At 29.4% G+C, this 13801-nt stretch overlaps 3 protein-coding genes across 8 annotated transcripts; 1 reads left to right on the forward strand and 2 right to left on the reverse strand.

Moving 5' to 3' along the window:
- Positions 1–199: 199 nt before the first annotated feature.
- LOC117207340 (bis(5'-adenosyl)-triphosphatase enpp4-like) lies at positions 200–4548 on the reverse strand. 6 transcript variants are annotated; one of them, XM_033447455.1, is made up of 10 exons: positions 4419–4548; positions 3704–3933; positions 3383–3623; positions 3176–3274; positions 2736–3099; positions 2443–2652; positions 2096–2350; positions 1939–2035; positions 532–603; positions 276–387 (listed from the first exon to the last, which is right to left on the reverse strand). In XM_033447455.1, the coding sequence occupies exons 2-10, from the start codon at positions 3814–3816 to the stop codon at positions 276–278; spliced, it is 1563 nt and encodes a 520-aa protein (XP_033303346.1). In that variant the 5' UTR covers positions 3817–3933; positions 4419–4548. The 6 variants fall into 6 exon arrangements, with proteins under 6 accessions (XP_033303343.1, XP_033303346.1, XP_033303347.1 ...); XM_033447456.1 differs by lacking the exon at positions 4419–4548 and adding an exon at positions 4376–4392; XM_033447457.1 differs by lacking the exon at positions 4419–4548 and adding an exon at positions 4254–4270.
- Positions 4549–4662: 114 nt separating this feature from the next.
- Positions 4663–9212, forward strand: LOC117207346. Its single transcript, XM_033447463.1, has 7 exons — positions 4663–4811; positions 5160–5211; positions 5317–5363; positions 5446–5479; positions 5644–5750; positions 5825–5937; positions 6028–9212. The coding sequence occupies exons 1-7, from the start codon at positions 4756–4758 to the stop codon at positions 6288–6290; spliced, it is 672 nt and encodes a 223-aa protein (XP_033303354.1). The 5' UTR covers positions 4663–4755; the 3' UTR covers positions 6291–9212.
- Positions 9213–9942: 730 nt separating this feature from the next.
- LOC117207345 (ubiquitin-conjugating enzyme E2 J1-like) lies at positions 9943–12030 on the reverse strand. Its single transcript, XM_033447462.1, has 5 exons — positions 11673–12030; positions 11169–11374; positions 10898–11088; positions 10668–10785; positions 9943–10598 (listed from the first exon to the last, which is right to left on the reverse strand). Exons 1-5 carry the CDS (start codon positions 11707–11709, stop codon positions 10350–10352), a joined length of 801 nt encoding a protein of 266 aa, XP_033303353.1. The 5' UTR covers positions 11710–12030; the 3' UTR covers positions 9943–10349.
- Between the last annotated feature and the right edge of the window lie 1771 nt (positions 12031–13801).

The raw sequence follows: 13801 nt of genomic DNA on the forward strand, positions 1-13801 counted from the left end.
CATATTACGTTTAATACGTACAGTTATCATATAAGACATAGTATCGTAAAAATTGGAAGAATAAAAAATTCGTACAGGAAGTACATTTTATGGAAAATTTAATAAATCTGTGTGTACACCTAAAATACGAATTAATGGTGACTGATTGTTCATAAGTTTATATTATTTAAAGTCATTCAAAGATATCAATTCTGCTTCCTTTTTTATCACAGGAATAGTTTCTCATTTATATGTGTTCAAAAATACATATAACCGCGCAATAAATGAAGTATATGTCACCTACAATGAAATAGAGTTTTCCTATACTTAATATTTCCTTTATATGCATATGAAAGTCTATTCTTCGCGTAGCATGAAATTACGAATAAATCTGGAAAATTGTTTAATCTGAAAAGAGAAATAAATTATTAACATGATTTATTAATACGAGATTCAGAATTTTTGTTTTGTCTTGCAGAAAAAGAAAGCAGCCCTCTCTTTTAATGTGAAATAGAAAGCAAAAACTTGAAAACAAATTTTTTGGAAATTTACTTGCAAGTATCATTTTCAATATCGTGATTTTCGTCCCAATGGTACTGTGCTTCCAAATCTTCCAGTATTCTTCTAAAAACAAAAAGTCGAACCTGGTTATTATTGACATTGGCATTACAAGGAAGAGAAGTGTTAGGAAGCAACTCCGTTTTATTATGGATTTCTTTGTAAACATATAAATGAGAAATTTAGCTTTCGTTTTTTACTAAAGAATTTATTCTTATTGTGCTTTGATAGTTATTACATTGCAGCTTTTCACGTACTACTCATATTTAATAATTTCCTAATACTAACTAGTTCAAAATTACATATGTCCTTGCACGGATTTAAAAATATGTATGATACAATTAACACTTAGTCAACCACGCGCACCACAGCGAGCTATACGTTTCTTACTGCAATGGATAAACCACTTATACGCTGTCTACCACGCATTTTTCCAAATATAAAGAACTAATATTCACTACTTAAAAAACAAAGAAATCTAAAAATTATTTAAGTGGTCAATTATATTTTGCGGTAATAATTTTGTTTAACGATTTTACATATTGTTTATACAAAACATCAAATTAAAAGTATATATTAAAAGTATTTAAAAATATAGGTAAAATTAAAAGCATTAAAAATGACTAAAGATAAATAAAACGATTTGAACGTGAAATTAAAAATTCATAATACATTTTAATATTTTTTTACAGTGTGATATCGTTCGATTATAACTTTATTTAGTCATAACTGATAGTGTAACTTTTCAATTTAACACCACTAAACTGGTGTATTTTATGATATACTGTACCTTATAAAAGCAGAGAAAGTGGCCCAATTAATTGGGAAGAATTCAAAGTAAGCTATAATTGATAATAACAAAAAAAAAAAAAAAAAGAAAACGCATTACTGAAGTCAAAAAGGGAGATCTCCCCGTTCGGTCACGCAGCGATGTACTTCACAGAGGGGAGAGATCTCCCTATTCGGTTGGCTAAGTGTTAAAATTAATTCTAAAATAATAATTGTTTAAAAAGATTAAAATTCTAATTAAACATTTTGCTATATTTCAAAGTTTGAAACAATACAACTTCATTTATAAAAAATGAAATTATGTTTATGTATTCTTCATCACGATGCTATTTCTTATTACTGTGTCGTCATTTTTTTGAATTCATTTTGTTATCTCTATGCAATATGAAAATTCATATATTGCTTGATATTTTTTACATATTACCCATCCACCGGATAATATCTCCTGAAAAATCAAAATATCAATATTGTATTATTAAAATGCTTCTTAAACTTCAATTTCTGGCAAACCCGAAATCCAATACATTTCTTATAGTTATTATTTATCAAAAAATTCCAAGTTAGTAACTTAACTTTCTCTTCAAATCACGAATAACATATACTTTGACTTACCTGTAACTTTTTGCTCCTAATCGCCGTTTCCTCATATAGAATATTATTATTGCTCCTATAATTACTACCAGTGTCATTGATATTATAGTGGCTACAACTGAATTAATAGAAGATGGTAAATAATTGTACATAATAATGGCGCATAACGTTTACTTACATATCAGTCGATACGCGATTACTGTGATATCCTGTTGATGCTTCTTAAGGCACTTGGTTAGATGTGATATAGTACCATTCCCTATGGGACATTGTAGATCGAGTATTTTACAAAATAGCGGAAATAAATCTAGATTATTAAAAGGTTCGAGCTTGCACTTGGGCATAAATGCAGGACCATTTGCAAAGAAGAAAGGATGCATTTCTATAGCCTCATTATCGTAGCCATGAAGACCAAATTCTGAATCACTGGTTACTAAACATAAATACCCCATAAAATTTAATATATACCTTTAATTTTTAATACATACTTGAATTAGTAATTCTGTGTTATGAATCATATTCTACCTGTAATATTGAACTTTTTCTTATAATATTCTATGTTATCAAGGAGATTTTGAAATGCATATCCAATTTCAGCAATGACAAAGATAGGACCAATACGCGTATTATTTCCATAGTGATATTTCTTAGGAATTTCATCCCTTTTAAAAACTCTAAACGTCTTCGATTTCAACGCTGCTTGCTTCAATGTTTGATAAATTATTTCTTCTTTGCCTAAAAAATTTACTTGTTTATTTTCTTAATCTCTTATTAATAATTTAAACAAACTTAATAGTTCATATGATAAATCAACATACCAGGATTAGGGAAAATGTGCAATCCTGGTGAGGTACCCACAAATTTGTAATCAGAGCTGTTAATATACTTTGTTAGATCTATTATCCTGTCTAACTTAACAGTTGCCATTCCATGATCACTCAAATGAACAACATTAAGATCATGTAAACCATGGTATTCTATCTTATTGTGAAGATACCTAGTTATATTATCTAACTTCCTAAGAATATCATCAAATTGAGGTCCTTTTATTCCAATCACATGACCATGATAATCTGGCTCTTCAATGTATAATATTCCAAAATTTATTGGATGTATAGGATGTACAAACCATGATATTAAGGTATCAATTCTTTCTTCCCAAGGTACAGTCTCATTAAAATTCTGATAGAATTAAAAATTAATTATTCATATTCTAATAATTATATATTTTCAATAGAGTATAGTCAAAGATATATACCTGAGCAAATGTAGGGGAGATTCCTTGATATTCATAAATGCCACCAGGCCACATCATTGTGCCACTTCTTCTTTGTGCACCAGCCTTTTGGTTAACAGTCTAAACAAACATACAAAGCAGTTCTATAAAATATGTATAAAATACAATAAATATGACTAGTACGATGACCAAAATAATATATGTATTTATGTGTCATACTTTACATACCCAAATAGGAAGAATTCTATTATCATAATGATACAAATTATATGAATATTTTGTTGTATTTCCTGAAGCAGGATCATAAAATTCATTATCCACAACTCCATGTGTTTCTGCATACAATCCTGTAGCCATTGTATGATGATTAGGAAATGTTTTTGTGACAAAAATATTCATCATGTAATCCGCATATGTGCCTTCATGTTTCAGTTTATTCATAAATGGTGTTCTGTCAAAATAGTCATACCTATGAAACAAAAAAATTATTCAACTAAACCAATCGTTTACATACAAGTAAAAATTAAAAAGTAATAACATCTAAAATACCTGAATGCATCATATGATATTACTAACAACTTTGGATGTTGCGATATCAATAATCCATGCTTCACACTAAGTAACATAACAAGTAACGAAGTAAATATGGTTACAGAATTCATAGTGAACGTGTATAAATCGTTCTTTAACAGGAAGAATCGTTATCGTGCTTAGCTAGTGGTTATTATTCTATCTCCTTCATGCTTTTAAAAGCATTTCAGTGACGAATCTTCTTCGACCTGGATTGAAAGTTAAAAATATCCAGTTATTGATAACTGCCACAGTAAGTATATATATTTTTTTAATAAAAAAGATCTTATTTCCGAATTAATCTATCCGATCGTATACATAGACATAGTTTCTAAAAAATTCCATCGAACGATACCAATTGAAAATGACCAGATGGTTGTTTCACATGATAAAAAAAAATTAGAAACATTAGTCAATTCCTATTCACGGACACCGTTTGCCAAATACTAAACGCTCCCTCATTTCTCATGAACTATAAAACTATATGTAAAGTAATGACACAACCCTTTCTACTCTATACTAATCATACCACTATCTTTTTGCACTGACGAATTTATTAAACGAACATATACTTTAAACACGAATACTTAATAAAGCGAACTCAACGAAATCTTAAATATTCTTTTACTATCTACACGTAGATAAACGTACAGCGAGTACGTTTTAAAATGATAGCTGATTTTTTGGTTCTTACATAGTTAGAAAATAATTGAGTTAGTTTCTGTACGAGATCCTTTCTCGTTTTTGGAATGTTGGCTAACTTGTTTTTTGGACGCAAGCGTGTTAAATAAAACTCCAGCGGACAAGAGTGCATTCAAGTATGCTATGCGACTGACAGATGCTCGAAGCTACGGTCTGCTACGATGCATTGTATTTAAAGGAGATGAATCGCGTTTGATATTATCCTTATCTTCGTATGAAACATCATTTCTTATTCCCATTATCCTTCACGTATCACGTGAAAATTAAATATCGGTATTTGAACGCCTACATCAGTTAGATGACGGCGATACGCCGTGTGTTAACAGGTCATGGGGGCCTGTTTCGGCCGCTGCATTTCCAAAGTTACAGACTCCTTATCGTACAGGTTAGAAGTGTACCTTTTATCTCAAAATAAAAATGCATCTTTTCAGATATCTTCATCTTCTGTTCATTTCCAGACTATGGATATTTATTCAACTTCATATATCTATGAATATAGCTAAAGAAATTAAACTTAAATAGAGATTTGTTTTACTTATTAAATAAGCACTTTATTTTGGATATTTAATGTAGTTTTGTATATTATATGCATTCTATATATTTTTGCAACTATCAATTTCTCATAGATATATAAATATCAACAGTCTATTAATTTTGTTAAATATACCTGTTTTCATTATTATATTATGTATATTTCTTTTTTTTTTTAATGTAGTATATATTTGAATTTAAGGTTTTATCAAAGACACACCAGTATGTCCTACCAAGGAGACGAACAAGTTGAGGTACATATAATTTTGCAGTTGATCGAAGATTTTAATGATCCTGCTAATGATAAAATAATGAAGTCCTTCATTATATTGCCAATATTTAGAATCACTTTGTTGTAGTTTATAGATGACAAAGGAGATGCAGACCAACCTAGAGGATCAAAAACGTAAGAAATTGTATTGAGCTCAGGGCAATGTTTCATTTTTGTTGTATTAATTACATGCTTCATTGTTATGCTTCCTGGATAGCCTGTTATCGTTTCTCTCCTTAAACCGGTTCAAGGTAAATGGATTAGTCTATTAGAATTTTTTTTATATTTTATTGAGCATAGTAAGTCTATTTATTAATATGATTATTGATTCTAATTACACTATTCAATGACTCCATTTAACTATTACTTTCTTATTATCAAGAAAATGTTTCCAATGTTTATAATATATTTGTAGAAAAAACATGGGGTTCCTGTAACATTGGAATTATTGGAAGATGGAGCATGGTCAAAGGGTACTAATAAATATGCCAGATTAAACTCTAGGAATGATGCTTCTACAAGGTACAATGCCTATCAAAATCACTAAAACAGTACACTACAAAACAGAAACTAACTGCAATAAAATATTTTATTAGTTCTGGTCTAGATACTCCACTTCAAATTCTTGATGCAAGAACATTAATGAAACAACAAACATGCGTTTCTTCCACTCCTGGCTCATCATTAGATTTGGAATGGGAACATGAAGGTAAAGGAATGTTTTTAATTATGAACATCTAAAGTTATACACATTATACATTTACAAGATATAAAAGGAAAAAAATTATTGTATGTTTAGGAATGCCTCTGCCAGTTATAGATGATGAAAAAGTTGAGAGTACAGATGGTTCTATAACTCAAACATCAGTAAATAATAGCCAACCCTCTAGTTTGACAGCATCTCCTTGGTCTAGGGTGTCGACACCAAATAGTTTAGAATGGGATCCGGTAGAAGCCGATATGGTATGTGTTGATTTAGAGACTGAACAGCTTTTGACTGAAATAGAAAGATTAACAGATAGAGCGTTAAAGGAAACAGGAGAATGGACTAATGCTAGTTGATAAATAATGCATTTACAATTAAACAGGATTGTTTGTATTTTTGTATTACAAAAAAAGAGTACACAATGGAATTAACATATATAAAGTACTTTTAGGAAGCAAAAAAAAAGATTTTATTGTTTCAATATTTGTATTGTTGAAACAATATGAAGATATATTTATATTGTTTCAAGGTATATATACATACATGTATAAGTTAATATAATTCACATAGATTTTAAAGAAAGGTATATTATCTGCTAATACTTTTCAACAGATTATTACTAAAAAAAATTGCCAACTAAAAACGAAAATTTTTTATATTATGCGTATATATATTTTTTACACTCGTAAAAAACTCTTTCATTTGACACCTTGAGTTTAAAAAATAAAGATGAGGATATTATATATTGCATTGAGAATACTTTTATTCTGATTTCGCTCGACTTCCACGAGACAATAACTTTCTTCTTATTGATAATTTTTGCATCACATCTTTTAAAAGAACCTCATTTTTTAATATTATTTTAATACTTTAGTTAATATTCATATTACTTATTTATTTCTAAACCAAAGATTTTTTCTTTCATTAGATTAGTTTGCTGTGAACGATATTGATCTCGTTTTTTTCCGTACACATACCGTATTACAGTGTCATATTATACTACTTTAACCTTTTGAAGCATAAAAAAGTAACACGAAAAGAAAAATTGTTTCATTTTTTAATTTTGTATAAAAGATGAATTTTCTATCCAAATACCATAGCAGAAAAGGACCTATATAAATGGCCAATTGTGCTTCAAATGGTTAAACAGTACATATCATAGTAACAATATAAATTTTCTTGTGTTTGGAAAGTTTACTATGCATTATTTAACCTAGATAGGAGAAAAAATTTTAAGACGGAAATTAAAAATAAAATATATCAGGTGCTATCAATGGAATATATTTTTTGCGAGTGAAATTATGATCAGTTTTTTCCGGAGGAAATTTCTTTTGTAGCTTGTTGTTGGTATAATTAGCCATATTTTATACAAGAAGGGCTATTAAATAGTCTAAATAAGTCTAGTCACAATGAAATTCTGTGAATCTCCTTAAAATCCGAAATGAGGGAAAGGGAGGGCGGGAGAGGATGAGGCGGTACCGATGTAATATTAGTGTTGATACACATATTGGGTGTACAAAAACATGTTTCTACTGAAGTTAAATTATTATAAAATGATTAGGTTACAAGTATAGATAGAGTGTCGATTACTGATGGATAAATGGTTTTCAAACCGAGGTAGGCTGCCTTACAATAAACAGAAAACGTATAAAAATTCGCTAATATGCTCGTAAACTTTGATTGCATCACGTCTGCGACTTTGTTGCGTTTACAATTGTGTAACTTGTAAGATCATAAGTTTGCTGATAATTTGCATCATGAGCGAATCAAAATGTATGCAGCAATCGTATAGATAATAATAACGTTAACGATAATGAAAATGTTAAATGATAAAGATGCAGTATGTTAATGATTCAGTGCCATGACTGTTTATGCACTCCAGAGGTTTTATCTCTTGTCATAATTTATTTTAAATTCCAAAAATTGAAATTAAGTTTTGGTGATACATATTATATATGTATATATAAATAAAAAGAAGTAAAGTTTGTAAAGGTTTATATTAAATTGCATGATAAACGCACAGAAATATTAGTTGAGCATAATATATGTGGCTTAACATTAATACCTGTGTTAATCTTAAACACAAAATGTGTCCACTATGCTAATATACAAACTGATGCGTAATGATTAGTATGGAGGAAAGTGAAAAGGTGCTTTAAACGATAAAAGAGAAAAATTATAAAACGCTTGCGATCTGTTTCTATATCAATAAAAAAATGATGAATACATTATTTATATAAGAGTTAAGTAAAGTTGATACTTCGATGATTCTAATGTAAAGAATATTGGCAAAGAATATTAAATTCAAACGCAACTTGTTTTCGCAAATTAGTGCTGTACAAAATATGTGTCAAGAAGTTTATTATTTTTTATTATTTGTCAAACGTTTATTTAGCGAATGTGTATACAAAAGTATAATTTCCAACAATTTTAAGTGCTCCGACATAATAGGGACCAAAAATATTTTCAGTATTAAATCTTTTAATGGCTAATACTTTGTAATGAAACGATTATTTTATGTAAGTTATAATTATATAGCGAATTTGACTTCAATCGATCGATTTTTGTATTTAATCCTAGAATTAATTGATATTTTTCGACTCCAAATATTGAATAGCGTTATATATATGTTTCACGTATAGAGGACTAATTTATAATTGTATCAGTTTTGAAGTTGTAAACAAAATTTATCACTGTTGGCTTTAAGAATATATTTATCTGCGCCTAGCATTAGAGATCGAAATAATATTTATATTTCGTGCACAGCCGTTCACATTTCATTGTGGGTTTGCGATATGTAAAAATCAACACTGTACATCGTTTGCTTACGTATTAAATACAATTATTAATATTGGTATAATTAAATAAAATATGTAATAAAACCGTTATAAACACGGTATCTTGTATTAGTATCTTTATTTGTTTAAATGGAATTTCGTATAGAATCATAGCATAAAATGCAATAAATTGCATAAATTTTATTTATCATCAATGACGAATCGTTTTTAAATCTAATATTGCATATGACCTGATGAGATACATTTTCATTCGTGTTTCTGTTCGATATACGAATTCTTTTTAAGGGTTATCATATTATGTTTATTCAGCATATAAAAATCGGCCAACGAGTATAAAGTTGAATGTGAACATGAATTAAAAGGAAAACTATTATGTTATGATAAATGAATATGTTTATATGCTTTAGTAAATAATTACTTTATTATATTTTTATGTACATGCAAGAAGAAATGACAAACAAGGTGTACTTTCTACCCGAGTACCCTCGTATTTTTAATTTCCCTTTAATTAGCTATTACTCATGAATATAATGAAACCATGTTTAGTATGGTCCCATGATACTTTATTTTTGTATATTTATAATGCAAAAAATTGTAGATGTTTATTATTATATTGAAGCTTAGAACAGGTCATAATATGCAGTGCTCCAAATCTTAGTGTTTAAATACATATGGGTATATTATTCATATATCTAGTACTAATATTTAATTATGCATTAGCTAAATATTATGTGAGTAATATACATATATAATTTCTGTAGTATGGAATACATTTTTGGATTGAGAAAGATAGAAAGTATTGGTATTATATTTGTACTGCAATTAAATATTTTTTTTATAACTGGTGTATTTTTTTTGATTTTTATGTGCACAGTTTCGTGGAATACAACATAATAACTTGTTTAACTTATATTAAATTTATATTAGTTATATACATTTCTAACACATGAGTTATCTACATTTATATAACATTAAAGAAGGAACAAAATACATTATTATAGTTTTAGACTATAGCAATGTGAAATTAAAATTTACCTCCATGAAAGATGTTAATTTTATTGTAAAGTAGATTTGACTAAAAAAATGTTTGGTCATTTTTGTACAGATATAAGACTTTGATGAAAGTAATACATACATTTGTTTAAACTGATCTAATATATATGTAACTAAAGAATCATATGCAAAGTATTAACTAAATATGCGCGTTAAATGCAATTTGTAACTCTTTTATTAGTGAGAATAGAGTTATTTTTAAATCAATGTTTGTAAGTATATATTGTATATCAAAAAGACATAAAGACATCTAAAAGACGATTAAATACTAGTAATACTAACGCAATTTATAATTCTTATCATTTTTATGCTCATCAAAACAATTAGATTTCGTAGTGAACAACTTTTTTGTAAGAGTAAGACAAAGAGACAGATGTGTACTAAAGTGAATATATCAGTGCAATCTCTGTCATATATTATTTCCATGAAGTTCTGATTATTTCTAGCGTGTATAAATTTGACATCCTTTTCTAATTTTAAAAATGTTTCATAAAATGTGTATAAAATTTACTTTGTTTTGTTAACATACTTACAATTACAACGTTTTGTTACATTTAGAATAATTTAAACAAGAAATAGTCGTCGCAAAACAAGTAGAATTATCGCTGACACCAAGGAAGCGATCAGGATGCTCCAGAATAAATCGTTCGAAGATGACATTGTTTCCACCTGTTGATTTACTATGACATCCGATTGCTGTCGATCTTGATTCTCATTAGTAATCGGCTCGATGTTACGTTGTCTCAATTGATTTTCTGAAATGCTATCTGAATTGACTAAAAAGGATGTGTCTGATGTTGGTGAGTCATCAGCCTAAAAGTACAATTTTTTAAAATACATGACACGTTATCAGAGTTAATATGATAATAAATAAAAGCGTACCTTTAATGCTATTGTGTTTAACATAGTTTGTTCTTCTACTGTAATAGGTTTTTTAACTGTGTCCTTTGACAATAAATCAACAACTTTCCCACAAGTATCGCATTGCCAGTTTAGTGATCTATGGCAGAACATTTTTATAATCATTATTAATGTTTTTAATCTTACTGATTAGTAATAATGTTTATTAACAGTATTAAAATTGCAAAATTATGTCAACTTTTTGCAAGTACTTTTTTGCAAGTTTTTGCCTTTCCTCTTTACTATAGTCTAAAGATCCGATTGTCCCATTTCCTGGTGTTGGCATAAAAGCAATTAAAGCCAATAAAGCTGTTCTGATGCTCCATGAAGGCTGCCATGTTTCCGGATGATGCCCAGAAATGCTTAAGCAAATCTTTTTATTGGTTTCAAAACGGCCATTGGGCTAAAATGACATATCAAACATACTTTTGTTTCCAATGCATAAGTTAAAAATCAAGGATATTTAGTATTAAAATTGCTTACTGTTAATAATATGATATTTGGAGGTTTCATAGGATATTCTGGTGGCAATAAAATTCTACCATGATAAACACCACCCTCAAAGTCTGTGGATGGTGGTCCTTGCACAGTAAAATGCCACTCAAAAAGATTATCTTCTAAAGGAGATGCACAATATTCTTCTGTAGCTTCGTGAAGCTCTTGGGCCTCTCTCATTAATCTTTTCACAGCTGAAATTTCATTTGTTAGATGATGTAAAAGACCAATATGATATTGCATATAAAAAATAATTAAATGCATTTAATCAGTTATAATTATTTCAAGAAAATGAAATATCTTTTCACGGGATACATATTATAGAAGGAAGTTTGGCGACAAGTATAACGCGGAGCCAATTTTTCTAGATAACAAGCGTTTTGTAGAATCGTAGAAATACGTATGCAGTGTGTATTATTTATTGATATGAATCGTGATCGTAATGATGAACAAACGAAATAAAAAGGAGTTGTTGCCTTGCCGAGAACTCACCGGGACTTTTTGCGTTGTATTTCCCTTCGAATGACATTTTCGCGAGTGTGTCGACCGAGGTTAACAACTGGAATAAAAATAGTACTTGAGCTGAGTACTATCTGTTTTGTCAAACGGCCTCGATACACCGACGTTGCCAGCTACAATACATTCTTCACATTTTTCCCCACGGTGAATTCGATCATCGGAAAATTACACGTTGCACTTCAGATAACGAAGAAATTAATTTTGACGTGGCCTAATAGGAGCTACGCGAACAGAAATGCACAAAAAATAACGTGAAAGTGGCCGCGCTTATTCCGTGCACGCGCACTTATGTCAATTTCTCTGCTTGAAGTTGTTCGTTTACGAGTACGCGCAAGAGCTGACTCCGCTAGGAATTATCTCCGGAAATTTCCAGACGCTCTGTCTATGTCTAAACGACTCTTTTCATCGTTTCTTAGGATTTCACGCAGTCACGATTCAATTTACGCATAATCATTTTATCAAGGTTATACCATTCTAAATATATTTAAAAAAATATAAATTTGCATAAAAATCCGCAGTCTAATAATCTCGAATGATATAAATACCGAAGAAGGATTACTACATGATTTTTTATCTTTTAAGATAATTATAGTATTGCAACTATTGTAATTATTAGAAATAACATAAAACAATGCAATATTTTTAGAAGTGACAATACCTGTGCGCAGTTAAGTTAATACGAATGTTATTTTCTATTTAATGTGTAAAATCTATGGTTACGCTCGTACGTGAGATAAATAAGATAATTAAAGTATAGTTAAGGTTACATAAAACGTATTAATATGATTGTACTGAAAAAACGCGTTAGTATTGTAACACAATTTTGATTGCTATAATCTGGAATTTAATATAAAATTCCTGGGAGATAGGATGGCGGAAAGAAACGCTAATGTATTCGTGGAAATTATAGACTTTATTTTTAGAATATTCTGAATATCATAAAACAACGTAAACATTCACAACAAATGGGAATAGGGTATTATTTATAATAGTAATAATAATAATGTTATTACTTTATCATAATAATTAATTGTTATGAATATGTCATCATGACGTATTTATAATTATGTATAAGTAAGATCTTTCATTTAATTTTTAGCAATTATCCATCGTACCTTCATCGTTTTCATTTTTCGTTTACCGATAATAATCATAATAATAGACATAGTGGCCATATTTAATAATAATGATAATCATCGTAATGGTAATAATAAGAATAATAGTAATAATAATAATAGTCGTAATGTTTTCTATACGTATGTTTGTCGTGTATATGTATATATAAACAAATATAGTTATGCTTATCTCGTAAGAAGGGATAGAAGTTCACAATGGCGCTAAACAATGTATGCAATGCAGTTTGCTTTTTTGTTGCATTTTTCTTGTTGTTGTTGTTGTTACTGTCATCGTCCCCATTACCAGAATTATTCTCATTTCGATAAAATCACATATGTAGTCGAAGGTCTTAGGAATAAGATTTCTCGTAATAGTAAATAGACAATAGTAAACGTGCGTATGTACAGTTTTATCGTTGAATGCCATTCTTTGAATGCCGCGAATATAAGTTCGATTATGATTCATGCAGTGTTTTGTGCAAACTAGGCGGATACACCTTTAACAAACCTATCATATTTCGTAGTATCTTATCTAATCGATTCAACAATGTACTCAACAACGATCGAGCGATCAGTGCGAATACGATGATTTCGTTGATTTTCGTAGTAAACATCCGTTATAACCACGGGGACCATACGTAACAGACTTCAAATGACATCATGTTTCGTCACTTCGTCGTTTGACCTATCATTACGTCCATTACGTTCTCTTTTCTTCGTTTTCGAACATTGTAGATATATACAAGTGTATCCGCCGTAATCATTGCATAAAACTGTCGAGAGAAACGAAGACTAAGGCTACGATTTCCCTGGAAAAATTAATTCAAATCGCGACGAGGCGCGTTTTCCTACTCCAACCAACCTCTCTCTTTCATCGCGATACTTTACTCACGATTCTTACCCTTTGATTCGATCGATTTTACCCTTGTTTCATTAGAACTTTTTACTCTTTCAGTATATCTATTCAGTTAACTGTTTCCCATTATC

This window comes from Bombus bifarius, unplaced genomic scaffold (genome assembly GCF_011952205.1).
Source record: "Bombus bifarius isolate JDL3187 unplaced genomic scaffold, Bbif_JDL3187 scf7180000008028, whole genome shotgun sequence".
Lineage (NCBI taxonomy): Eukaryota > Metazoa > Arthropoda > Insecta > Hymenoptera > Apidae > Bombus > Bombus bifarius.

Coding starts and splice junctions, on each gene's coding strand:
- LOC117207340 (XM_033447452.1), bottom strand. CDS start 3,816: ATGAATTCTGTAACCATATTTACTTCGTTACTTGTTATGTTACTTAGT. Junction 3,624..3,703: donor ATATCATATGATGCATTCAG/GTATTTTAGATG, acceptor TTTGTTTCATAG/GTATGACTATTTTGACAGAA. Junction 3,100..3,175: donor TCTCCCCTACATTTGCTCAG/GTATATATCTTT, acceptor TAATTCTATCAG/AATTTTAATGAGACTGTACC.
- LOC117207345 (XM_033447462.1), bottom strand. CDS start 11,709: ATGTCATTCGAAGGGAAATACAACGCAAAAAGTCCCG. Junction 11,375..11,672: donor ATACAACGCAAAAAGTCCCG/GTGAGTTCTCGG, acceptor ATGAAATTTCAG/CTGTGAAAAGATTAATGAGA. Junction 10,786..10,897: donor AGGCAAAAACTTGCAAAAAA/GTACTTGCAAAA, acceptor GTTCTGCCATAG/ATCACTAAACTGGCAATGCG.
- LOC117207346 (XM_033447463.1), top strand. CDS start 4,756: ATGGGGGCCTGTTTCGGCCGCTGCATTTCCAAAGTTACAGACTCCTTA. Junction 5,480..5,643: donor TCTCCTTAAACCGGTTCAAG/GTAAATGGATTA, acceptor ATATATTTGTAG/AAAAAACATGGGGTTCCTGT. Junction 5,751..5,824: donor AGGAATGATGCTTCTACAAG/GTACAATGCCTA, acceptor ATATTTTATTAG/TTCTGGTCTAGATACTCCAC.